At 59.1% G+C, this 25,663-nt stretch overlaps 1 protein-coding gene across 2 annotated transcripts; it reads left to right on the forward strand.

Annotated features, from left to right (window-relative positions):
• The first annotated feature begins 7,144 nt into the window (after positions 1-7,144).
• ADAM11 (ADAM metallopeptidase domain 11) lies at positions 7,145-25,009 on the forward strand. 2 transcript variants are annotated; one of them, XM_068979157.1, is made up of 26 exons: positions 7,145-7,217; positions 7,686-7,861; positions 16,790-16,866; positions 17,038-17,104; positions 18,065-18,150; positions 18,240-18,315; positions 18,719-18,785; positions 18,854-18,921; positions 19,264-19,338; positions 19,424-19,495; positions 19,657-19,823; positions 20,360-20,444; positions 20,566-20,656; positions 20,773-20,824; positions 21,305-21,404; positions 21,495-21,566; positions 21,691-21,783; positions 22,159-22,239; positions 22,722-22,772; positions 22,882-22,945; positions 23,168-23,267; positions 23,467-23,586; positions 23,678-23,846; positions 23,936-24,050; positions 24,138-24,228; positions 24,902-25,009. In XM_068979157.1, exons 1-26 carry the CDS (start codon positions 7,145-7,147, stop codon positions 24,948-24,950), a joined length of 2,337 nt encoding a protein of 778 aa, XP_068835258.1. In that variant the 3' UTR covers positions 24,951-25,009. The 2 variants fall into 2 exon arrangements, with proteins under 2 accessions (XP_068835258.1, XP_068835259.1); XM_068979158.1 differs by lacking the exons at positions 7,145-7,217; positions 7,686-7,861; positions 16,790-16,866; ... (1 more) ...; positions 18,065-18,150; positions 18,240-18,315 and having other exon boundaries at positions 18,772-18,785; positions 18,854-18,917.
• Positions 25,010-25,663: the final 654 nt, after the last annotated feature.

The following is a 25,663-nucleotide window of genomic DNA, read 5'->3' on the forward strand; positions in this document are numbered from 1 at the left end:
CACCCCCACCCCAGCCTCCTTTCCCACAAGCGTGTGGCTCTCCTACTTTCTGAGATGCCTGCATGTTGTCCCCTCCCCCAGCCCCCCACGCTGGTGCACACAGATCCTCAGGAACATATGAAGCAGAGGAGGGGCTCGGCTGCTCCATTTCCAAAGCTCCCTCCCGCCACACTTACTGGGGGCTTAGCACTGACCCTCCCCTGAGCCCAGGACGTGGCCTGAGCCCCCTCTGGGGCGGCTGCCCACCCAGAGTTCTGTTCCAGGGTCAGTAGCTCACCTGCCAACTTCTGCATCCCCCTCCTTCCCCAAGGACCTCCCCCCACTTCTTTCAGCTGAGCCATTAATCTGGAGACAGGGATGAGTTTGCTATCGATTCTTTGGCCACTTTTTTTTTTATTATTACATCTTGTACTGTGGTTCTTCTCACCCTTCTCTGCCTTTGTGTTTGTCTCTTTAAATGTTGAAGCTCCCAGAAGCCTGGTGCTATTCTGTATCTCATTTTGGAGGAAGAAAGTTGGAGGGGGGGGGTGGCGCCTAGATGCAGGTGAGGACCTGAGTTGTTATTGTGGAAATAGAACGGCTGTGTATACGTTGCTCACAGAAATCAGGTTTGGCCTTTTCATGCCATCCCGTTAAATTTCACAATTAATCTTGGTTCAGAAGATGTAAAAGAAATTTATTAATAACAAACAGCAAAGAGATGGGGCTGGTGTGTGATGTGTCTTGATCTGCCCTTCAGGGCCTTGATCTGCCCTCCAGAGACCCATGCAGGCTGACAGCCCAGCAGATACAGACAGAACAATGAGGTAGCAAGCTGGTGCCACCTGCAAGTGGGAGAGCGTGTGTGCGTGCCACCGCCCTCTGCAGACCTAGCTCCAGAGGGCTCAGGGGAGGTGGGAGTATGCCTGTCCAGTCTGCTCAAGTCACTCACTGGCCCTGCTGCCCACCTCGTAGTTGCCTGAAGGGGGCGCACTTGCCACCCACTCCCAAGGAAAACACCTTTGCTCTAATGAACCAGGGCTCCAGGTCCTCTCTGCCTGGAGCCCAGACAGTAGCTTCTTTCCAGGCCTCATGTGTACATCTCTTTTTCTACAACTCAGGGGCATGCCTCGTCCCCCACTGCCTTTTCCGCAACACTGCCACTTGAGTAGGGAGCTCCCCCGCCCCTTTCTCAGACCTCTGAGAGCCTCATGTGCTATTCACTCAAAGACCGACACACCAGGTCGTGACGCCCTTGTCACCGTCTGCCCGGGACCTCGCATCCAACTATATGGCCTTCCCCTCCCATTTCAACAACTTGATGTGACATCTGGACGTCCCATCGCTGCCAGGCCAAGCCCCAACGTTACATCTCCCTGCCTCCAGGTCTCTGTTCTGGCTTCTAGGATGTCAGCTGAGAGAGGAACCCAGGCCACCTGAGTCCAGAGCCAGGACAGCGAGGTGCTGCTTGACACAAGCCCCTTGGTGGCTCCCCCGCACGGGCACTGTTCACACCTCCTTCCCCTCCCTTCACTTGGATTGATTCAGCAGCTTAAAGAGAGCTCCCTTCTGTTCTCTGGCTACATCTTGCGGTCTACAGCCACTGCCTCCGTGCCCGAACCTCCTGCCCCGTCCAAACCTCCGCGGTGGCTCTATCCGAAGCACTCCACTAGGATCGTCCCTTCCAAGGTCACCTCGGAGAACCTGATAATGACCAAAATTGGCATCCTTTTCCTTTTCCCCACCTTGTTGGAAACTGGCTCCCCTGCTCCCGCTGACCTCAGGGTCCCCTGCCTTCCCCCAGCCTCTGCCCTCTCTACCACGGGCACTGGTTCCCTCAGCAGCCCCAGCCCCCAGCCCTCATTGCCTCTCCAGATGTGAGTCTGGGCCCTTGTTCTCACCTCCCTACTCTGGTTCTTTCAGTGAATTGGGAGCTCCACCCCGACTCCCTTCTGGGTTCCAGGCTTCACCCATGCTGGGTGAGAAGGCGGGAGATTTAGCCACACTCAACACAAGTCCCTTTACTACCCTGGGTCTTGGTTTCCTTATCTTTAAGTGGGGTTCTTGTGAGATGATTTCAAGGGTCCTTCCTCCAATAATAAAAAAAACTGCCACCTCCTGTGAATCCCTTGTATGCCTGCTGTCCTACTTGCCTCAAAGGGACTCACCTAGAACTCAGTCCCTGCCCGCCCCGTCTTACAGCTCTCCCACTTTCTCTAGCAGCCCCAGGCCCTCCTGTTCTCTCTCCCTGTTGACCCTCCTCCCCTTAACCCACCTTGCCTCCCTGTCTTCTCCACCACCTGCTGCCAGACCACCCTGGGCCATCCAGACCCCGTGTGCCCACTCTTAGGCCCTGACCTGACCCTTGACAACAGCCAGAATGCTCTTCAAGGCACAGCCTCCATATTCTCCATGAATCCTGTAGACTTCAAGCCACGCAGGCCTGAGTTCAAATCCAGGTCCTGCCACTCTGTGACCCCGGGCGCACTCCTGAAAGTCAGCTTTCTAAATCTAAAGAATGGAAGTAAGAGTCATTGCCACCTTACTAGGGAGTCAGAATGAAGTCTGGGTCTTCCCCTGGTGGCTCAGTGGTAAAGACTCCACCTGGGAAGACCCCACATTCCTCGGAGCAACTAAGCCCATGGGCCACAACTGTTGAGCACATGCTCTATCGCCTGGGAGCTGCAACCACTGAGCCCATGTGTCACAACTACCGAAACCCGCGTGCCCTATAGTCTGTGCTGCAACAGAAGCCACCGCAACGAAAAGACTGCACACCACAACCAGAGAGTGGCCCCCGCTCGCTGCAACTAGAGAAAACCCACGCAGCAACAAAGACCCAAGCACAGTCAAAAATAAATATTAATAAACAAATATATTTTAAAAGAATTAAATACGTTGGCGAGGTGCGTGGCACATTGTAAAGTGAACGTGAAAGTGAAGTCGCTCGGTCGTGTACGACTCTTTGGGACACCATGGACTGTAGCCTACCAGGCTCCTCCGTCCGTGGGATCTTCCAGGCAAGAGTACTGGAGTAGGTTGCCATTTTCTTCTCCAGGAGATCTTCCCAACCCAGGGATCAAACGCAGGTCTCCCGCATTGCAGGCAGACGCTTTACCATCTGAGCCACCAGGGAAGACTCATTGTAAACACTCAACAAACTATTATTTCAACCCCCACCAACACAGACACACCTGCAAGTCCTCTCTTCTAGAAATTTCAATGGAGCTGATTTTCACTCATTTCTCTCGTTAATGGCTTGCTGACCCAGAGTCGCATCTCCAGTGTAAATTTGTGGATGAAGCCGCTAAAGGATTGTATGAGACACTCCATCCCTGAGCTCCCCGACTTTCCAACAGCTGGTTCTCCGCAACTCCAGGAGGATCCCTTGCATTGGGCAGACGTAGCGGTGGAGCACTGTGCTTTTGGGCCTTTGGGTGCACAATCGCGATGCACGACTCCAATGCAAGAGACACCGGTTTAATCCCCGGGCCAGAAGATCCCACATGCCTCAGAGCAGCTGTCCATGGGCCACAACTACTGAGCCTGTGCTCTAGAGCCCAGGAGCCGCAACTACTGAAACCCAAGTACCCGAGGGCCTGTGCTTCACAAGAGAAGCCACCACAATAAGAAGTCCCAGCACCACAACTAGCGAGTAGCTCCCGCTCACACCAACTAGAGGAAAGCCCACGCAGCAGCCCAAGACTCAGAGCAGCCATAAATAAATAAATAAGTGAATGAAAAGGAGGAGGCCATCCAGACAGCTAGGAGGCTGAGACTGAGGCTTCCCTCCAAGAGATACTCGAATGACAATAGCAGTCATCTCCTGGTTGCAAAGGATGGTGATGAGACGTGGGAGGCGGCAGAAGGAACTCCTTGTTCTAGTCCTGTGGGCATTTCCCTACTCCCCAAGCTCTCAGTATCATGTCATCAGTCTGGGTAGAGGGGACACTGAGGCCCCCAAGCTATAAAGGAGTCCCTTGGGTTTTGGACAACGGCCAGGAGCTAGTTTCTTCCTTGGCACTGTAAGGGCGACATGAACACTGAGAGCTCAGGGTGAGTGAACCCTTCTGTCACCAGGCGCTGTTCTGAGCTCCAGAGGCTCGTCCACACAGTTATCCCTCTGCAGCACTGTTGGGGAGCACTTTTGAAGCCCCATTTCCCAGGTGAAGAAACGGAGGCTCAGAGAGATTGGGGGATTTGCTCAAGGTCACACAGCTGTTAACCAGGATTGGGACGCCAGTGGGTTTCCTAGAGCCCTTTCCCACCGCGCACCCTGCCTCCTTGCCTGGCACGGCCTCTGCTGCAGGCCTCTCAGACTAGGCGGGGGTCTGGGGGGCCTCTGTCAGCAGGATCCCTGCCCACTGAGCCACCCCAGGATCAGGGCAGCAGACTCCCTGCACCTGCTGCTGGGTGGGACTAGGTCTTCGCCTCACATCAGCCCAGCTTGGCCCCTGTGCAGAAAAATTTGAAGGAAAAATTGGCTGAAGGGCAGGAAGAACTGCACAGAGGAAGGAGGCCTCAGCCTCCTGACAGTCAGGGGTTCCTGAGGGAAGGCTCTTGGGGGGACCAGAGCCTAAGAGCTCCCCCAGAGGGTGGCCCAAGGGTGGTGTCAAGACAATGGCCACCAACCTCTGGTTTCTTCCGAGCGGGGGAAACAAGCGATGGGCAGAGGGTCCAAAGGAGCGGCCACAGCTGTGAGGTTGTGGGGGGGCACTCCTCCAGGAAAACTAACCTCTCTTTGAGGGGGAGGCACAGGCCCTGCCCTCAGGGCCCCCAGTCTAAGGTGAGAACCTGTCCTTGTGACAATCCCCACCCACCCCCCTCCTTTCCCAGTCTGAGGAAAGGCCGCTTGCAGCCCCTGACCTCAGCAGGGAAGTTGGGTGAGGGATCTGAAACAAGCCTTCTGATTGGGCAAGGTGTGCAGCTGGCATCAGAGCTAACCCTGAGGACAAGATTCAGGGAGGGGCCTCAGGGCAGGGAGTGGGATATGATCAAGGGAAGGTCAAGATGTCCAGCTGGGAACCCAGGGAGATAAGGGGCTATTGGAGGCCAACAGGCCATACACTTGAGCACCAGTGGAGCTGGTCCAGAAAGCTACCAGAGGCATGTCACTCAGGGTCAGCAAGTTCTCCCCAGCAAGCAGCCCCAGGAACCACGGCCACAGAGTCAGGAATGTGCCTCAGCTTGGGGGTCAGGGCCACAGACTGGGGTCTCTGTGTGGTCTTGGGCATGTTGGGGAGGGGGATCCAGACTGTGAAATGACAAACCCCACCCCTCCTGGGAGGCCCTGTAGCATGGTGAGGATAGGGTACTACAGGCTCACCTCGGTGAGTGGGGGTGAAGGGTGGGCCAGATGGAGTAGATGGGCCAGTCCCTTCCACGTCCCAGACAGAAGGCAGAGGTGAGAATACGGGGAGGAGGGTGACCTTGGAGAATGGGATATGCCCCTCACCACCCAGCTGTTTGGGAAACTCTCGCAGCTTCTTGGAGCCTTAGTTTCCCTACCTGTAAAGTGAGAAGCATGGTCTCCCCGTCCTGGATAATTGTAGGTTTCCAGGGAATATCACACAGTAGGTCCTAATTCCCCAGAGCCCATACATCCTGGAGGAGGTTTCCAAGATGTCTCCAGGATGAAGGATCAATCAACTCGGGCTTGCTGCGCATCTGGGTCTGGAATAGCAGGTGGTTGGATAGGGGGAAGGGGAGTCGCCCTGTTCCCAGCATTGATGTCAGAGCCTCCTGGGAAATCGCCTTCTCACTTCTCCTGGGCCTAAAATAGAGCTGGGGGCGGGGGGGGGGCTGTCACAAGCTAAAGGCAGCACCCTCCCTGACAGAGGCCCTGGGTCCCCAGGGAAGCAGAGGACCCAGCAAGGGGCTCCCTGTGTCCACTCCTGTTCCTTCCTCAGTGACCTGTGGTTGTCCATTGTGGGTGCAAGGATGCTCTGGCCTGGGGCTCAAAGTCAAGGCGAGGCCTCACCAGCGGACCTCATGTGTTACCTCACCTTATCCCATCTTTGGCTCCCGGGACCCTGTAGCAGGGGTCAGACATCCCGAGCCCCAGTGGGAACCCATCTTGCTTGGGAGTCTGGGAGCTGAGCTGAGGGCCCAGCTGGGGAGGTAGGCACAGAGGCCAGATGGTCTGTAGCCAGGGCAACCTAGTCTGGCAGAGAGGGGAGGCTGTGGGCTCCAGAGATATCTTCTGCTCCTCAAAGATGTGGACTGCCAAAAGGGAGGGACAGATAAAGGGACACGCTACCCTCATGTGAATTACCTGGCTAGTCTATGCATCTGGGGGAAGGGGAAGCTATCAGGGCACCCTGTGTGAGGCACTCAGCCCAGACAGGGGAAGCCAGCCTCCTCGGAGGTCGGCAGCAAAGCCAGAAGACCCCGGGGTATCATCCACCCAGAGAAGGAAACTGCTGGATAGAAAGGGGTCTGGTTTGAGAGGACCCCGAGTGCCCTGCTCGGCCGCGGGAGATCGCAAAGGCCCGAGGCGGCTGTGGGCCACAAGAGCTCTGCCCCTCACTCCTGCCCCTGGCTCCCCAGCCTTCGGTGAGCGGCGCTTGGGGCTGGTTCCAAGGAAGCCCCCTCCTGGGTTTGAAGCCGGAGCGGGGAGCACCGAGGCACGGCAGCCGTGGATCTGCCCCTGAAGGGCCATCTCCGGCTCAGAGCCCGGGGGTCCCTCTGTACCCCGCCTCCCGCCCTCTACGAACCGACGGGTCCTCGCAGCTCCCCAAGCAAGGGCGGCTGAGGAGGGGACCGCGAGGTGGACACCGGCGCGCCCCGCCCTGCACCTGCCGAGGGGCGAGGAGGGGCGGGAAGGCCGGTCCCGGGCGGGCGGCGCCTCTTTTGTCCTCGCGCCGCGGCGGCCCCGGCCCTGCCCGGCTGGGGGGGTCCGCGGGGGGCGGAGGCGGGCCCTCGGCTCACGTGCTCGCCGCTCGGCTCTTAACCCGGCCCGCCGCCCCGCCGGGATGGCCGCGGCCGGAGCGCGCTGAGCCGGGCGCCCTCCCCGCCGCCTCCCGCCGGCCCGCGCCCCCCGCCCGGCCGCCCGGCGCCCCCGCCCGCGCCGCCCGCAGCCCGCGCCTCCCCGCCCTCCGCTCCTCCCGCCCGCCCGCGCCGCGCGCCGCCGCAGCCCCCGGACCCCGAGGATTATGAGCGAGCCATGAGGCGGCTGCGGCGCTGGGCGCTCGCGGCGCTGCTGCTGCTGCTGCTGCTGCCGCTGTTCCCCTCGCCCGGTGAGTGACCCCCGCCCGGCCCGGCCCCGGCGCCCCCTCCCTGCCCCCGCCCCGGGTTTTGCGGCAGTTTCTGCTGCAGCCACCTTTTCTGCAGTGCTCGGGGTGACAGCCGGTCCAGAGCGCGGGGGGCGGGGGGCAGGGGAGGAGGGAGGGTGCAGGCACCCACCTGTCCCCATCTGGCCCCCACCGCGGCCAGCCCCCTGTCGCCGGCCGTGGAGTCTGCAGGTCTCTGCGGCTTTGCGGGGAGATGGGGTGGGGGGGCAGTCGTGACGGCCGGGCTGGAGTGCAGCAGCTCCTGGCCCCTCTCCCCTTCTGCAGGGCCGCAGGTCCTCCCACCCAGAACGCCCCCACCCCCGGGCTCCAAGGGCCTCAGCAGAGTGGGGGAGGGGCGTGCCGTACCCACCCCGTGCCCTGGTCTCTTGCCCCACCGGTGGGCATCCGTCTGCAGCCATGGCCTTCTCTCCCCAGGTGTGGGGACCGGGGGTCCTGCTGGAGCTCTGCGCTGGAGAGTCTCTCCACACTTGGGGGGCCCGGAAGCCCCGGAGGTCACAGAGCCCAGCCGTCTGGTGGGGGAGAGCTCCGGGGGAGAGGTCCGAAAGCAGCAGTTGGATACCAGGGTCCGCCAGGAGCCTCCGGGTGGCCCGGTGAGTGGGGGGGACGGTGAGGCCAGGGGGCTGAAGCAGGCCTTAGAGCCCAGGGGCGACCACCGGGCAGCCTGGGCTTGGGCACCTTCCCTTCCGTGCAATGGGCTACCCAGAGGGTGCTGGAACCCACTAGTGGGAGCACCTGCCTGCCCCTCTCCAGGCCCCCTCCCATCAGGGTGGGGATTCCCTGCCTTCAGAGGACCCAGAAGGCCCAGGGCTCAGTCCAGCCTTGGTCAGCCTTCCACCGGCCCCCTCTCCTGTCCAAATAAGCGATCCTACACCACATGGAGCTTGGGGAGGGCAGTGAGAGGCAGGAGGAAGCAGCTAAGAACCAAGTCAGAGGTTAGGGCTCCTGGGTTTCTGCCACAGCCACTCTCAATGGGCTTTCGGAGGGACCAACTTAGTGCTTGCTTCTGCCCCCTGTGCAATGAGAGAACCACTGTTCTCCTCCCCTTTCTTGCTGTGGGTGGGGCCTTGGTAAAAGGTTCAAGACCCCAGGCTCACTCACAAATGCCAACTCCACTCACCCCCTGTCCCTTTCAGCTGCCAGGCCCCTCCTGCCTCCCTGAGGAAGGTTAGAAATGAAGGAGATTAATTGCAATTAATAATTAATTAATATCATGTGAATAATAATCACCCAGATGGAATATTCATTCAGCACGCCTCGGCTCTCCAGGAGCTCGAAGCTGAAAGTTAGCCAGGCCAACGGGGGCGGCAAGGGCGGGATGGCGAGGCCTGGCAGAAACAGGAGGAGTAGAGAGACTCAGAGGAAGGGTACCACCAAGGTCTGGGAAGTTTTGGCAGCTGGGAGTGGTGGGAGGTGAATCGAGCTGGGCAGAGAGAGGAAGGAGGGAAACGGAGGCTAGCATTATGGACATCTGTCAGACTGGCATCTGGCCCTGCCTAATGTACTTGGTTAAAAGCCCTTAGGGGGGGTGGAGGGGGCTGTGGGGGTGCAGGGGGAGCTAGTCGGGAAATGGAATGTAGCAGGAAGGCAGCATGCATAATAGATGGACCATCACTCAGGGCAGTGCCTGAGAGAGCAGGGGAGGGGGTGTTTAATGGTCCTGAGCAGCGAGGCCTGGGAGAGGGGCAGAGGGGAGGGGGAGAGGAAGGTGGGCTAGAAGGGAGGGTAAGGGGATAGAGGCTGCCCGGGCTCCCTGGCAGGTGGTAGATGGGCAGTAGGGATGGTCCCAGGGCCAGGGATGGGGTCATCCTGGCTGGGTTTTGTCCTCAGTCCGACTTTCTCCCCTGGTGCCTCCCTGCCTGTGAACCATGGCTGGGAGCTGACTTCTGTTGCAGGCTTCTGGGTCTCCTGATTGGTATCCTAGGGGATGTCCAGATTGTAGGAGGGGCTGTCGCCACAGTGGGATCAGAGGACAGGGATGAGGGAAAGCTGGGGGGCCAGGGAGGAATGAAAAGCGGGTGCTCCTTCAGCTTAGTGCTCCCTGAAGACAGAGTCCCAGGCAGGATTCTGAGGTATGGTGGTGCCTGTGATGGAGGGGAGACCAGGATGGGTGCGACTAGACTGGATGGGATACACAGAGGATGGGGGAATCTCTTTGGGTGTTGCTCTGCTGGGTAAATGACTGGCATGTGTGGGTGACCAAGTCTGAATAAGCCAAACAGGGTGTCTGGAGGGCAGGAGTGGAGGGTTCTGTGGATCTGTGGGTCACAGTCACCTCCAGTGGGGATCTCTCTCCCTTCCCTTGGACCTCACCTCAGCCTCCCCAGGAGGCTGACTCATTGTCTTGCCTTGTGTGTATTTGTTTCCCCCGAGGTGGACTTCTCACAGCTCTGTAAGGCAGGCAGGTAACTTTTGTTTACCCATTTTGCAGATGCGCAAACAGGTTCAGAGATGTTAAGATGTTAACTTGCCCAAAGTCAATGAGATCTTTAAATATATCTATATATCGATACATAGATCTGGCTACACCAGGTCTTAGTTGCAGCATGAGAACTCTTAGAGTCGGCATGTGGGATCCAGTTCCCTGAGCAGGGATCGAACCCAGAGCTTGAGGAGCACAGAGTCTTGGCCACTGGACACCAGGGAAGTCCCAATGAGACCTTTATCAGTGGAGTGATTTTCTCCAAGACCAGGGCTCTTCCCATGGTGCTGTTCTGCACTCTCTGGATTTAGGCACAGGCGGCACTTTCCAACCCTACCCAGCACAAGGTGGAGGAGGATCAAGGGAGACAAGATGAGATGTCTGGAATATTCCCTCCTCACTGGAATGCCTCCCGCTCCTGCTGGGCATTTCTCCCTGGAGCACTTTTGGCCTCAGAACCTCAGGGGCTCTTGGTGGAACCTGCGCAGCCCTGAGCCCAGTGTCCCAAAGGAAGTGCCCCCCAACCCCCGCCACTGTGTGGTTTTGTCCAAAGTTCTTGCACCCATTTGGGACCTCAACCCAAGCAAGTTGTTGGGGCGGCAGCAAGGTCTCCATCTGCTATGGGTCACATGGTGAGTTGCTGGCTGGCAGGGTGAGATAGGGGGATCTGGGGTGCTCACCTGCTCCAGCCTTGGGCTGGCCACTGCACCTTTCTGAGCCCTAGTTTCTGGATCCCTCAAATCAAGATGATAACATTCATCTCAGACCCACCCACTGCCAGGAGGTGGTGATGGGGAAAGACTCCTGACTTTTGTGAGCGGGGACCAGGGAGAGGGAAGCTGGCCAGGAAGGAATTAGAAGCAGGGGGAATTAAAGCTTAAATTTACTGGGCCCTTGGTGGGGTAGACACTGTTCTGCCTTTGTGTCTTATTAATTTATGACATCCTCAACTCAGTTCCAGGAGGTGAGGATATTATTATTCCCATTTCACAGATGAGGAAATAGGCACAGAGAGGTGAAGTACTCCAGGTCACACAGCACTTAAGTAGCATGTCCAGATTGATTTTCAGGGCAGCCCTCTTAGCCAGTGCATGCTGGCCTCTCGCTCAGGGGTACAGCAAAGAGGGGGCCAGGGGCCTCTGCCCTCTTTGCCACAGCTCTCTTCAACACCTCACTTCTGTCCGGTTTGCAAGCAGGCTGGGCCAAGGGCCAAGAGGTGGGGGAGCTTCTGGAAGCGCAGAAACTTGTGATCAGCAGGAGGCTGCAGCTGGGAGTGAGGTGGAAGAGTGAGCTGGGCCACAGTGTATAGTCGAGCTGGTTGTTCACTGCACAGGGGTACCTGGGTCAGTGGGCTGAATGAATTGGAGGCTGTATGTGTTCTGAAAGGATCAAGCTGCTATGTGGGCTGTGCCTCCCCCTGGAAAAACCCAGCCTCCTTCAGAATAAAATGGAGGGCAGGATGTGCGTTACTGAACAGAGGGGTGAAGGGTCCCAGGGCTGTGAGTCAGCTGGAGGAGGGGACCTCAGTCACTGGGTTGCGCTCCTGTGAGGGCTGTCCCGACCATCAGTTGCCACCCGGAAGCCCTTGACCAAGGGTGTGTGCCGCAGTGTTCATGCTGTCTTGCTGCAGAGGGTTGGGGGGCAATTAGGCAAGCCTTAGTTCCCCTGCCCTTGCAAGACGGCAGTCACGGGCAGGGAGCCACAGGATCTGTGCCTGGAGCCCTAGAACCCGCCCTGAGCCAAGGCTGTGCTGTGGTTTCTGTGGCCAAGGTCACAGCTCTGCCCTGGGGTCAGAGGCAGGAGGGGGTTCCTGGAGGAGGCTGGTGGCTGGAAGCCAGGGCTAGGATCTGCGCTGAGTCCAGCTTGCTCCAGGGAGGGCCATGAACCAGCCCTGCCTTGAGGTTGGGCAGAGAGAATACATTCAGGAAGCTCAGTTTCCATTTGAAAGGCTACGCCTGTGGCTTGAGGCAGGACAGCTTTTGTGAGTCCTGGCTCCCCTGCTTCTGACTGAGTGACCTGGGCAAGCCTTCTGAACCCTAACTTCCCCACCCATGAGATGGGGTAACAGTGGTCCCTACTTTGCCAGACTGCTGGGAGGATTAGAGGAGATGATGGGCGTCAGGTGTCCTGCCTGGGATCCGGCAAGAGCAGATGTTCAACATCTGTCAGGCCTGCCCTCCCTCCCGGGCCTGTGGCAGGAGCGTTGGATGCCAGAAACAGGAGCTAGGGCGTTTAGGGTTACCTGTCAGACTCCGGGCAGGTTTGCAGCAGCGGCGGGGGGCCGGCGGGGGGGGCAACATGGCAGGCGTCTTGAGTCCTCTCCAGCCAGACTAACCTGTGGACTTGGCCTCACCTAAGCGCCCCTCCTGATTGCCTAGAGGGACCCAGCTGCCCAGACTCTGTCCCCAGAGAGACTAATGACCCTGTAAGGAAGTGACTCTGTCTTCAAGCATTTAGGTCAAATTCCCTTATCAGAAATTGCCCCAACTGTGCTTACTCCCCGGGACTCCCATGGTCCTGCTGAAAAGTGGAGCCTCATTGCATCTTGAGGGACCAGGGCAGGGAACGGCGAGGGGGATTTCTCCCAGGTCGGGGCTCCTGCCTCTCTGGCTCCTCCCCATCTGCCACCACCAGCCCACATGGTTTATCCAACTCCTCAAAGCTCAGTTCCGCTGGAACATTTACACTTCTTTCTTCATTTATTATTACTAACCCTTGTGAGATGGCTCAGACGGTAAAGAATCCACCTGTAATGCGGGAGACCTGGGTTCTATCCCTGGATTGGGAAGATCCTCTGGAGAAGGGAACAGCTACTTACTCCAGTATTCTTGCCTGGAGAATCCCATGGACAGAGGAGCCTGGAGGGCTGCAGTTTATGGAGTCGCAAAGAGTTGGACATGACTGAGCGACTAAGCACAACCTTTGTGAGAATAACCTGTTAAAGAGGGCTTTCCTTTAGTCCTCATGACAACATCATTTTACCAGTGGGGAGACTGAGGCTCAGAGAGGGTAAGCAGCTCACTTATTCTTTCTGATTCCTTTCCTACAACATAAGTGTAGGGGATCCTGGGCAGGAAAAAGGGCGGGTGCAGCTGGAGCCCCAGGGGCCTACACACCACCCCTGTGAAAAGTTGAATCAGTGACCAAAGAAATCAGTGTGCCCGAGGGTCCAGGAGTAGAGGGGAGCCAGAGCCCTGTCAGGAAGATCCACTGGGCAAGGGATAGGCTACCCACTCCAGTATTCTTGGGCTTCCCTTGTGGCTCAGCTGGTAAAGAAATCACCTGCAATGTGGGAGACCTGGGTTCAATCCCGGGGTCGGGAAGATCCCCTGGAGAAGGGAAAGGCTACCCACGCCAGTATTCTGGCCTGGAGAATTCCATGGACTGTATAGTCCATGGGGTCACAAAGAGTCAGACACGACTGAGCCACTTTCACTCCACTTCAGAGCCTTGTCGGATGGGTGGGTGGAGGCTTGTGGTCACAGACAAGGATGAGGAAGAGAAGGTCCTGGAAGAGATGGAGGTTCAGAGGGAGGGGTTCAGGTTGCTGTGTGAGGAGTAGTGCCTGGATGTTCGAATTTTGGGGCATTTGTGAACCAGAAAGGCCTTTAACCTCCTCCTCCCCAGGACTTTCCAAGACTCCTCCCCAAGACTCTACACCTCCCCATAGGTGTAGAGAGGAGCCCTGGCACCTGTATTATCATTCTAGAACTCCAGCAGGGTCTTTACCTCCTGACCTCTGCATCCTATCTGGTGGTGGGCAAGCAGATGCCTGGAGAGTGGACCAGCTGGCGACAGGGAAACCTCGGGGTGGGCAAGGTCACCGCAGCCGGGTGGTCACAGCGCCCGTGAGCGACAGGAACGCCAGCCGGAGGGTGAGCCTTGACCCAGCGCCTCCCCAGTGTGGCCCTGGGCCAGTCACCTCCAAGTATCCCTCCCTGGCACTTATAAAATGAGCACCAGACGGCCTGGGCGGGTTGAGATCAAATGAGCCTGAGCACGTGGGAGCCAGTGGCCGAGGAGCAAGAGGCAAGCTCAGGGCACGGGGTGGAGGCCCAGTCGGCTGTCACCAGCAGCTGGGTGCAGGGGAGGACGGCAGTCAGGGACACTAGGGGCTCCCAAGGGAGGGACTGAGGGGTCACAAGAGAGGTCAGGGTCGGGCTGGGCTGGGGCAGGAGCCCAGCCACGTTAGGAGCAATTGGGTTAATAGAACATGAGCTGAAATCTTAACTGGGGGTGGGAGGGCGGTTAGGACTCTGGTGCCAGCTGAAGCCCCCTTCCAGCCACCTGGGGTACAGAGGTCCTGGGGACTGAGGTGGGTTTGCCTGATCTTTCCCTTGCTGCAAACGAGGGGTGTCCCCATCGTGTCCCCCACATTGGGCCAGGTCAGGCAGACCTGCACAGCTATGCACTTTCCATCCCCTTTCTCCTGGGCCTGCCTCCCAGCCCCCACAGCAGCCCCTGCACTGCCCCAGGTCTGAGCCCTTTGTCCTGCTGGGACACAGACACAAGCTGCTGGGGAGGCGCCCAGTCCCGTTAGGCCCTGCCAGGTAGGGAGGGGGCCAAGGCCTGGGCAGGCTACAGAAGGGCTGGGGACAGAGGGGACCTGGGGTCTGCTCCCTCGCTGATCTGGCTTTCTCCACAGGGGGTGGTCAGCTTGGTCCTCACAGAGAGCGGGGAGCCTGGTGGGTTAGCTCACCGACTTCCTTAGTGGGGGAGATTCTGCAAGCACCAGGGTCGCCCCTTCCAGAATCCTCTGAGCCCAGACAGCCTCTGCCACACAAGCCAACCTCACAGGCTTGCATCTAGGCTCCTCTTACCATTTTCAGAGGAAAAAGTCTGAACTCAGAGAAGTTGCTGGATTATCCCTGAGGCCCCCAGCTTCCGAGAGTGGAATCAAGGCAAGGGGCCTGGACAGGTTGCTCGCCTGGGTGGCCAGCATAGGGGCAGGAACAAAGGCTTGTCCCTGGGCCAGAATAAACGAGTAGAAACAGACCTAAGGGCAGGAGAGAAAAGAGGTGGTCCAGACAGGGATGGGTGGGGAAGGCAGAGAGAGTCTAAGTCCCCCAAGGGGAGAGGGAGGGCAGGGATGGGCCAGACCAAGGAGGTAGGCACTGGGGACAGAGCTGGTCGGGGCCCAGAGGCAGGGGAAAGCAGAGATGACCCAGGCCAAGGTGGGGAGAAGGAAGCAGTGACTCCTTGTCCTTGACTTTCTATTTCAAGTCTAATCGATGCTCTAGGGGCTCAGGATGAGGCTTGGAGCTTCAGTCAACCTGGGATGGGGTGAGTCCGTGTCCTTGGGACTCAGAGGGGTGCCGACCCAGGCTCTGGCCCTTCTGCACTCTCACCCTGATTCCCAGGGCCTCTCATGGACACTGGGCCACTTCCACCTTACCTCACCTTCCGGGTGAAAAGGCCCCAGAAGCTGATTCCTGAGGCTTGAGTCCCAGCTCTACCACTTCTTAGTCTTATGGCCATGGGCAAGTTAGTTAGCCTCTCTGTGCCTCAGTTTCCCCATGTGTCAGATGAGGATAACAGTAGCATCTATTCCATTGGGTTGTTTGTTGAGAAGATCGAATCTGATGATACTTAAAGTAGTTTAGGCTTCCCAGGTGGTGAAGGGGTAAAGAATCCATCTGCCAATCCAGGAGATGCAGGGGGCACAGGTTTGATCCCTGGGTTGGGGAGATCCCTTGGAGGAGGAAATGACGACCCACTCCAGTGTTCTTGCCTGGAAAATTCCATGAACAGGAGACTGGCGGGCTACAGTCTATGGGGCTGCAAAGAGTTGGACAGGACTTAACGACTGAGCATGCACATGTGAAGTATTTAGAACAGTGCCTGGCACATACTAAGGGCGCATGAAGAGAAGTCTAGGCAGTTGACCAGGAAGCCGCCTCGCTTTTGTGACATTGGGGCTCCCGTCCTTCTTGTAACCTACTCCCCCCCACAAAAAAAGACAGCCAACAAACTTCCTCACATCTGTACAGCTTGGTGGTGGGCCCCTCATTTGGGGATCTGGATTTTAGCCTTCTTGAATGGACGGGCGTGAGAAGGCTCCAGCCTCGGGTAGGCCCTTCTCCTGCTTCCAGATTTCTTGTAAGACCTAAGGCTTGCTGTGGGCATGGGAGCTCAGAAGGCCGACTCCCACTCAGCCTAGACTCTCCTGCCCCTTCTTATCTCAGGGTCGCTTTCCTTCCAGGCTCACTAGCTTCAGCTCTGGAGCACTGCCCCCGCCCCCGCCCCCACAGTAGCTGGGCACCCAGGCCTGGGAGGGCAGCCATCTTGCTCAGGCCTGGTACGTTGCCATGACAACCTGGAGCCGCCCAGCCCCACTGCAAAGGCCCCTCTGAAAAATTTATCGGGAAAACTTCCGTGTTTAAAAATTAACCATGGGATTGAAATATTAAAGATGAACTGCTTTGGGCGAGGCAGAGGGCAATGGACTTGAGGGTAGAGGAGCCAAGTTCTTTCCTCCTGACAGACTGGTATTTGCCCATCACCCCAGCTTCCAGGGGCCCTTCGATCAATTCTAACCCTGTCTGGAGCGTACAAGGCCTCCTCCATAAATTGAGGCTGCGGCCAATGTAGGGAGGGGGACATAGGGAGGAAGTGAGGGACCTGCTTCAGTGGGGCCTGGGGGTCACACTGCACCCCATCTCCTGTTGGCCTCTTTCCCATGATACTTCTGGGGGCCTCCCTTTAGTCCACGTGGGGGTGGCCCTGCCAACAGCAGGGAGGGTCTGGTGTGAGGCAGTGGGCAGGCTAAGCTGCCTTGGTCCTTCCCTGCTGCTCCTGTAGACTGGCCCCAGGGAGGCACCTACACCAGAGAGCATGGGCTGGCACCCAGAGAGCAGGGAGGTCAGTGCCTAAGGATGCCCATGCCTGCCCCTCCACCTCACGAAAGGACAGGGTCTTGGAGGAAGATGAGCTTGGAGGAAAGCATCTTCCCTCCAAATCAGTGGTCCCCACAGCTGCCGGGCCTGGGCCATCCCCTCCCCAGGGCTGCTGCCTGTACCCCGGTTTCCCTGGTCCCCCAGATCCCGCCTCCAGGCCTCCCCAGGTCGACTCCCCTTCTGCCTTCCCTCCTTTCCCCCAGCCTGTCCATCTGGCCCAGGTGAGCTTCGTCATCCCAGCCTTCAACTCCAACTTCACTCTGGATCTGGAGTTGAACCAGTGAGTGTGGCCTGGAGTCCAGGGGCTGAGCACTCCGCGGGTGGGCAAGGCATGCCTGGGCTGGGGGCTGGGCTGGGGCAGGGGGCCTGGATCTGAGCGGGGTTGGGTCCCAAGCAGGACCCAGCCCCACCTTGACCCCCTCCTTCCTCCTGCCCACTCCGTCTGTTCCAGTCACCTTCTCTCTTCACAATACGTGGAGCGCCACTTCAGCCGGGAGGGGCCGACCCAGCACAGCACTGTGAGTGCCTTTGGAAGGGGCCAGGGAGGTGGAATGACGGGTTAGGTGGTCGGTGGAGGTGGGCTTGGGGGTATACTCTGCACTGAGGATTGGCCTGGCCCCTCCAGGATCAGAGTCCGGGCAGCCTGTCAAATGGTGTGGAGCTCTGAGCTCCCCTCGCCCAACTCCAGGGGACAGACCCCCAGCCAGCCTATCTGCCAGCCTGGAGACATTTCAAGACCCCTCAATGCTCCATGGCCAGAATCTTGTTCAGCACCAAGGCCCCAGGAATTCCTGGCTCCCTGGGACCCCAGGGTCCCAGGCCCGAAGGCCCAGGGGTGTGAGCAAATATGAATGAGTTTCTATAAATAGCCTCGGCCCTTCCCCTCCAGCTTGTTCAGTAACTGGAGCACAAGTAATTCTGCAGGAAGCAGAGGCGAGGGGGTGTCAGTCCCCTCTGACCCGTGAGCCGGGCCAGGAGGAAACGCGCTGCTCAGTTCCTCAGCTGCAGACCACGTGACCAGGGTTGGTCCACGGAGGCTGACACATCTGTGAACACACTATGTGTGAAATGGTGTGTGTGTGTTGGGGGTGAGCCCATAGCTCTCATCTGATTAAGCAAGTGGATCCATGGTAAGCACTTAGAACACTGCCTGGCACACAGTAGGTGCTATGTGAATGTCATTTAGTCTTCTCAAAGAAGTCTGTGACCCCTGTACCAGCCCCAGTTCATGGTTAAGAGGCACTGATGTGCTCCAGGGTCCTCATGTTGTAGATGAGGTAAGGGAGGCCCAGAGAGGGCTAGGAACTTGCCCAGGGTTAAACAGCCAATTAGGAGCACAGCCAGAGCAGAGCCGGGCTCCAGGTCCCCAGATTTCCAGCCACCTGCATACCACATGGGGCAGCTTCAGTGGCCCTCACGCATCCTCCTGCCTTCATGCTGGGAAGGGATCACGTACCTCACGCTCTCTGCTCCTCTAGGGTGCTGGAGACCACTGCTACTACCAGGGGAAGCTCCGAGGGAACCCCCACTCCTTTGCTGCCCTCTCCACCTGCCAGGGGCTGCAGTGAGTGTGGGGAGGGGCTGGGTGGTGGGAGGAGCCTCCAGGCCTGGGGACGGTGGGGATGGTAGGGAGCTGCGTTTCTCTCACTGCAGTGGGGTCTTCTCTGACGGGAACTTCACCTACATCGTGGAGCCCCGAGAGATGGCCGGGCCTCGGGAAAATGCCCAGGTGAGCCCCCCCCCACTCATCATCCCAGTGGCTGTCATCTCAGCGGCTGCGGCTGCCTCCTCCCCCCTCACCCCCCTCCACCTTGGTAACCTCAGCCTCACTGCCCTCTGCAGCGACCCCAGCTCTGGTTCCCTCCTCCTGTGCCCCCCAGCTCCAATGTCCCCTCTGTCCTCCAAGTCACCTCCCACCAGGCTCCAGTGTCCTTTGCCACTATCTCTCAGGGCCCCCCCAGGTCTTGACCCTGGAATCTGAGCATCTGGGAGACCAGATTTGACATGGGAGCTCTGGCCAGTGCTGGGTCACCCTGGGGAGGGGTGAGGGGAAGGGCTGGAGATGTCCCCCCATAATGGGGCTCAGAGCAGACCTGGCCAGCCCCCCCAAGAACTCATTTCCCTCATTGCAGGGACCCCTTCCCCACCTCATTTACCGGACCCCTCTCCTCCCAGCCCCCTTCGGATGCAGGGAGCCAGGTAAGGGAGGGAAAGCGGGGCTAGGGAGGGGGCCGGCTGTGCCCCCCTCACCGGCACCCTCCCTCCAGGCTGCCTGTTTGCTGCCCCGGACCATCCTGCTCCTCCAAACAGGCCGAGGCTGAGAAGGAAAAGGCAGGTACGGGGGCCCGTACAGACCTCCCACTGCAGAGACCTCGGGCAGTGGTCCAGACAGGACACCCCCATCTGTAGCTGGAACAAAGGAGGGCTCTGACTGATGTGGTTGGAGGTCAGAGAACATCCCTGGGAGGAAGCCCCCCACCAACTCCCTAAGGCTAATGTCTACACACATCCCAGCCCTGGGCAAACCGAGGCTGCCTGCCTCATACCAAGGCTGGATGGGACCCCCGCCAGTGGGGAGCTGGTACTGTTCCTGGTTGGAGCCCAGCCCCTCTCGAGTTTGTCTGCGGCTTGACCAGACGTGGAGGGAACTGATTCCAAGTGCCCACCCATGCCCTAGGTCCGCCGGGGCCACCCTACAGTGCACAGTGAGACCAAGTATGTGGAGCTGATTGTGATCAATGACCACCAGCTGGTACGTTCCCAGGTGGGGGGGGCGGTGACTTTGGGAAGAGGGACTGGAAGCAGCCTGGCCCTCTGCCCACTCTGTTCTCTCCCAGTTCGGGCAGATGCGGCAGTCGGTGGTCCTCACCAGCAACTTTGCCAAGTCCGTGGTGAACCTGGCAGATGTGGTGAGCAGCCCTCCCTGCCCTCCCCTCTCCTCCCACGCCCCCCACTAATGCACATGTCCTTGGGGTCAGTGCTCGACAGCATAGGCAGCCTCTGACCCCCACTTCCTGCATGGACAGATTGACCTCCAGCCCCCTCCTCATCTTCTCCCTTCCTGGCATAGATGTACAAGGAGCAGCTCAATACCCGCATCGTGCTGGTTGCCATGGAAACGTGGGCAGATGGGGACAAGATCCAGGTGCAGGATGACCTCCTGGAGACCCTGGCCAGGCTCATGGTCTACAGGCGGGAGGGTCTGCCTGAGGCCAGTGATGCCACCCACCTCTTCTCGTGAGTCCCCCACTCCATGGGCCCTGCCAGCCTCTGTTGGTCATTGCAGATCACAGAGTTACTGAACATGGCTCTGGGCCAGGTGCTCTTGCAGGGCAAGGGGACTGGGATCCCCTTGTGCCTGCCCCTGCAACAGTGGCGGGTCATCTTCCCCTGCCTCTTAGGCGGAGGCCCCTTTTCCCTACCCTGGTGACCTTCCTCTGCCCATCACCTCCCCTTCACCCTGCTCCCCCTTTCAAATGGTCCCAGCATCCCTTTCTCAGGGACCCAATCCCCTGGTACAGGAGAAAAATCTGATAAAAGGTCCTTGCAATTAGAGATGACCTATTAGAAATCCTTCATTTGGCTTATGGGCAAATGAACCCAAAAGGGGAAAGGGGCTTGCCTGAGTCACACAGGCTGACATGGAGGGCGCTGCTCATCCCCTCCCCATGGAGGGCTCTGGTATGGGGGCTCACCTGTCTCCCCTCACAGCCCAGGCTAGCCACCAGGGAGAACAGGCTAGCCAGTTCTCCCGGCAACCCTCTCTCTTCCAGGGGCAGAACTTTCCAGAGCACCAGCAGTGGGGCTGCCTACGTGGGGGGCATCTGCTCGCTGTCTAGAGGAGGGGGCGTGAATGAGGTAAGCTGGGTGGGGTCATGGCTGGGGTGGGGGGTTGGAGGGAGGGGGCTGCGAAGGGCGTGAACATTGTGCCTTTTGGAGGGATGTAGACATCTTTGGGTTCGATCTTCTTCACCCCAAGTATGACAACATGGGGGCCATGGCGGTGACTTTGGCCCAGACGCTGGGGCAGAACCTGGGCATGATGTGGAATAAACACCGGAGCTCGGCAGGTATCAGTGAAGACCCCCACCCCTAGCCCAGACCCACATTCTAGAAGTGAAGAGGGTGTCCACACAAGGGGGACTGTCTTTCACCCTCCCTTACATTCACCTGGCTCAACTTGCAGGGGACTGCAAATGTCCGGACAACTGGCTGGGTTGCATCATGGAGGACACTGGGTGAGTTCTTGGGCAAAGGGAGCCGCAGGGTGAGCACTGGGTGACATTCTGGACCTGGCTGCCTCAAGAGACCCCGCTCTCGGGACCACTCAGAATTCCAAGAAACCCAGTTGTCTGTGGACATACATTGCCTAGCCGGACGCGAGTTGTCCAGGCTGCAACGCGCACAGTCGCCACTGGGCGCCGCCAAAGCCTCGTTTGGAGGCCCCTCCCCTCCTCGGCCCACAAAACCTCCCTCGGACTCTCTCGGAGTCCTGAGGTTTTGGGGAGTCAACTGGAGCGGCATCCCCCGCCCACTGCCCTTTGATGGGCAAGCGGGAGGATTTTCGTGCAGTGTCCAGGCACTTCAGCCTGGACAGGATCTTCAGCCTCCTCGAGACAGTGACCGAGTCCTCCGGTGCACCCCATCCCAATCTTGAGAAGGGGCGAGAGGGTGCGCCGGCGGGCACTTAGCAGCACGGTCCCCTCACCCCTGCCCAGGTTCTATCTGCCCCGCAAGTTCTCGCGCTGCAGCATCGACGAGTACAACCAGTTCCTTCAGGAGGGCGGCGGGAGCTGCCTCTTCAACAAGCCTCTCAAGGTATAATATCAGCCACAGGGCGAGGAACGTGGGAGCGGGGCTTAGGCAGGGTCCCGGCCAGACTCGCGACACAACACCCCTTCCCCGCAGCTCCTGGACCCGCCTGAGTGCGGGAACGGCTTCGTGGAGGCGGGGGAGGAGTGCGACTGCGGCTCGGTGCAGGTGCGAGACGGGTGCGGGCGCCAGGTGGGAGGCAGGGGACGCGGGGGTGGGTGCGAGGGAGGGTCTGGCTGGGGAGGGTCTGGCTGGGGAAGTTCAGGGCGCTCCTTCTCTCTGTGTCCCTCAGGAGTGCAGCCGCGCGGGAGGGAACTGTTGCAAGAAATGCACTCTGACTCACGACGCCATGTGTAGCGACGGTCTCTGCTGTCGCCGCTGCAAGGTGAGTGGTACCCGCCGCAGGGGCGGGGAGGAGGCGGGACCGGGAGGTACTGGGCTGAGAACAAGTAGAGGGTGGGACTTAGGGAGGTGGGGCCGTAGGGGCGGCGGGGCTTAACGCGAAGAGAGCGCCAATGGGAAAGGAGAGGGGCGGAATGTGCGGCACTCTACGTTCTATTGAAGGCGGGGCTACGGGGAGTGGGACGGAGCACCTGATGATAAGTGGTGGGGTGGGCGGAACCGTGAGCGGACCTGGGGACGGTGCGAGTGGGCAGGAAGAGGTCCGGGACGGAGCCGAGGAGAGGGTGGGGCCGAGGAGGCGGGAAGACGCTGAAGTGCGTGGTTCTTGCTTGAATCCCGCAATGCATGCCTTCTCTAGTACGAGCCGCGGGGTGTGTCCTGTCGAGAGGCTGTGAACGAGTGCGACATCGCGGAGACCTGCACCGGGGACTCGAGCCAGGTCTGCCCGTCCCAGCTGCCCTGCGGACCCCCGAGCAAGGCGGCCACTATCTCTCTCCCCACCCTTCCTCTCGGCTGCTGGCGTCGCCACCGCTGATCAGGCTGTTTCTCATCTGAGATAGCAGTTTTTCATGCCTCCTGGCTTTGCTCTTCCAATCATTCGACCAGTATTTATAGTCTGGCTAGGTGCCTGGTGTGTACTAGGGATAACAGTGGATAATAATATTATTTAATGTCTAAATCCTTATTACATGCCAGTCATCGAGTATTCTCAGTCCTGTGAAGTAGGTGCAGAAAACTGATGGAGACTGGAGAGGCTTTGGGACCTGCTAAGCCATGTGATCTGAGTTCTCTGCTCTGTCTTTGACATGGAGGGACCCTGGGGCCAGAGCCCCCACCTGGCAGGCCTTTATTCTTCCCTGGAGCCGAACATAGCTCCCAGTCCTGGGGCAGCTCTATTCAGTCCAGTGCCTCTCTCCACAGTGTCCACCTAACCTGCACAAGCTGGATGGTTACTACTGTGATCACGAACAGGTATGAACGGATGGAGGCTCCGCCTCGTCTGGGTCTCTGGCTCAGTCCTGTCCTGGGTGTCTGTCTTGTCCTCAGTGTCTCTGTCTCTTGTCTCCTGATTGTCCCTTAGGGCCGCTGCTATGGAGGTCGCTGCAAAACCCGGGACCGGCAGTGCCAGGCCCTTTGGGGCCACGGTGAGTCTTTGGTTGGAGATGGGAGAAGGCATCTGGAAGACTGGAATTGAGAAGCTGGAGAGGGGGCAGGCTCTGGCTGAAACCCCCCCAAAAGATATGCAGCTCCCCAGGATCTCAGTGACTCAGCTGGACTTGGAGTCAGGCCATTGCTGGAGAAGCAGGCCTGAGGTCCCAGGTGGGTTCTGGAGTGGGTAGGGTGACGCTGGCCTCTTCTCCCTACAGCGGCTGCTGATCGCTTCTGCTATGAGAAGCTGAATGTGGAGGGGACAGAACGTGGCAACTGTGGGCGCAAGGGGTCAGGCTGGGTCCAGTGCAATAAACAGTGAGTTGTCAAAGCTTCTGGTTGGGCCATCCCAGTTTGGGGGCTGGGGCTCTGGGGCTGGGCAGGGTTTTTTCAGAGATAGGGCAGGCTATTGAGTCCTAATGGGAGACTGAAAAATCGGGGGATGGGGAGAGGGCAGACACGAGGTCTGTAGTTGGGTCTGAGTCAGACTTGGGTCCCACTGTCTCCACACAAACAGGGATGTGCTGTGTGGCTTCCTCCTCTGTGTCAACATCTCTGGAGCTCCTCGGCTGGGGGATCTAGGGGGAGACATCAGCAGCGTCACTTTCTACCACCAGGGCAAGGAGCTGGACTGCAGGTGTGGCTGGGACCATGGCTGGGGAAGGGGAGGTTGCAGCTGTGTGGGGGGTGGAGGGCAAGGGCAGAGGTTGGCTGTGCCGTCTCCCCAGGGGCGGTCATGTGCAGCTGGCTGATGGCTCAGACCTGAGCTACGTGGAGGACGGCACAGCCTGCGGGCCCAACATGTTGTGCCTGGACCATCGCTGCCTGCCAGCCTCTGCCTTCAACTTCAGCACCTGCCCAGGCAGTGGCGAGCGCCGGATCTGCTCCCACCACGGGGTGGGTGTCTGGAGGCCAGGGATCACGGGAGGGGCTTATAAGAGGGGACTGGGCCCTGCTTACCTGTACCGGCCCCACCCCACCTCTAGGTCTGCAGCAACGAAGGGAAGTGCATCTGCCAGCCAGACTGGACAGGCAAAGACTGCAGTATCCACAACCCCCTGCCCACGTCCCCGCCCACGGGGGAGACAGAGAGATACAAGGGTGAGGCTGGAACTGGCCAGGGTGGGGCTCTGTCTTTCCCGTTCTCCATGCCTGCCCCCGCCAATGCCACCCTGCTCTCCTCCCCAGGTCCCAGCGGCACCAACATCATCATAGGCTCCATCGCTGGGGCTGTTCTGGTTGCAGCCATCGTCCTGGGCGGCACGGGCTGGGGATTTAAGTAAGACACAAATATGCCCCCTACACCCTCTGCATCCCCCAGGGTTATCAGAACCCCAGGCTGAGGTTGGAGCTGAGGAGACCTCCCTGAGAGGTTAGCTAAACCAGAGCTCACACATCACAAGCCAAGCCAGCCCACAGGGTCCTGTTTTTACATTTAAAAAGATCAGTTACTCAGACTTTTAAAACCCAGGGATTTTATGTTAAGAATCCAGATTTCCAGCTTCTTTTGAAAAATGAGAAGATTGGGTCCCCCTGTACTTCAGTGCCTCCCAGCTTGGGAGCGGAGCTGAGCAGCGGCTGCCTGAGTCCCCAGTCCCCAGGCCCTAATGGCTGTTCTGTGGCACCCATATTGGAGGCCCTCAAGCTGGTGTAACCCCTCACTGTATAGATGACAGACAGAGGCCCAGGGTCAGGGGGTGAGTTAGTTGCAGTCAGGACTCAAATGCAGGACTCCCCTTCGGTAGGTTTTCCTGGACCTCCCCTTCTTTCGTTTCCTCTGACCCTGAGACAAACATCCCTGGGCTTGTCATTAGCGTCTAGGGACAAAGGCATGTCTAGCATCTCTGGGGCAAGGTGTCTCCCGGGAGCCGGAGGCCCCTCCCTGGGAGAAGGGGAGGGTCACAGAAGTCTTCTTTTCCTTTCTCTGCCTCGCCTCGCTTTGGCTCCTGAAGAAACATCCGCCGAGGAAGGTACGACCCGACCCAGCAGGGGGCAGTGTGACGCCGGCCACGTTCTCCCTCCCGCTGTCCTTGTCTCCTCCATCTCATTCGTCACCTCGCATTCTGTTGATGGGGAGCTGGGGCCTGTTCCCCCACCCTTGCGGTCACGGCTGTCACTCCCGGGGTGGGAGAACCCCGCTCCAGGAAGAGAGTCCTCAAAGTGCCCCGTGCCCCCTTCTCCAGCCCACTCACCCCCTCAGCCCTTGGTCCTTTAACTCCTGCCCTTCCAAGGGTCAGCCCACCTCTGGCCCCATGGACCTGTAGCTGTGCGCGCGCCCCCCGCCCCACTCCTCCCCCGGGAAGGGAGCCTACCTCTGCGTCCCATCCGTTTTGTCTTTCATGTCACCACTGTCTGACCTCCCGCCAGACCCCCTCCCTGGCCAGCCTGTGACTCGCTGCCTCCAGGGCCCAGCACTGACCTCCCGGGGCCGGCTGAGGTGGAGGTGCTCTCCCTCTGAGCCCTGGCTCATATCCTCCCCTGATGCCCCCTCTCCGTTCCAGGTCCGGAGGGGCCTAAGTGCCACCCCATCCTCCCTCCGAGTCTGGCGCCCACCATCTCTGCCCAGAACCAGGAGGCTGCCCCCGCCCAGCCAAGGAGGGAGGCACCATGCAAATATTTTCCGGGCCCAGCCCTTCAACTCCTGGCCCCACAAGGGCATGGGGCCGGGTCGTGGCCCTGCCCTCACACCACCAGGGTGGACTCGGCCTGGAGGG

The sequence above is a fragment of the Capricornis sumatraensis genome, chromosome 8, assembly GCF_032405125.1.
Source record: "Capricornis sumatraensis isolate serow.1 chromosome 8, serow.2, whole genome shotgun sequence".
NCBI classification, from domain to species: Eukaryota; Metazoa; Chordata; class Mammalia; order Artiodactyla; family Bovidae; genus Capricornis; species Capricornis sumatraensis.

Excerpts from the sequence above, each read along its gene's own strand:
- ADAM11 (XM_068979157.1), top strand. The coding sequence starts at position 7,145 with ATGAGGCGGCTGCGGCGCTGGGCGCTCGCGGCGCTGCTGCTGCTGCTG. Across the intron at positions 7,218-7,685 it reads GCCGCTGTTCCCCTCGCCCG|GTGTGGGGACCGGGGGTCCT; the intron begins GTGAGTGACCCC and ends TTCTCTCCCCAG. Across the intron at positions 20,657-20,772 it reads TAAACACCGGAGCTCGGCAG|GGGACTGCAAATGTCCGGAC; the intron begins GTATCAGTGAAG and ends CTCAACTTGCAG.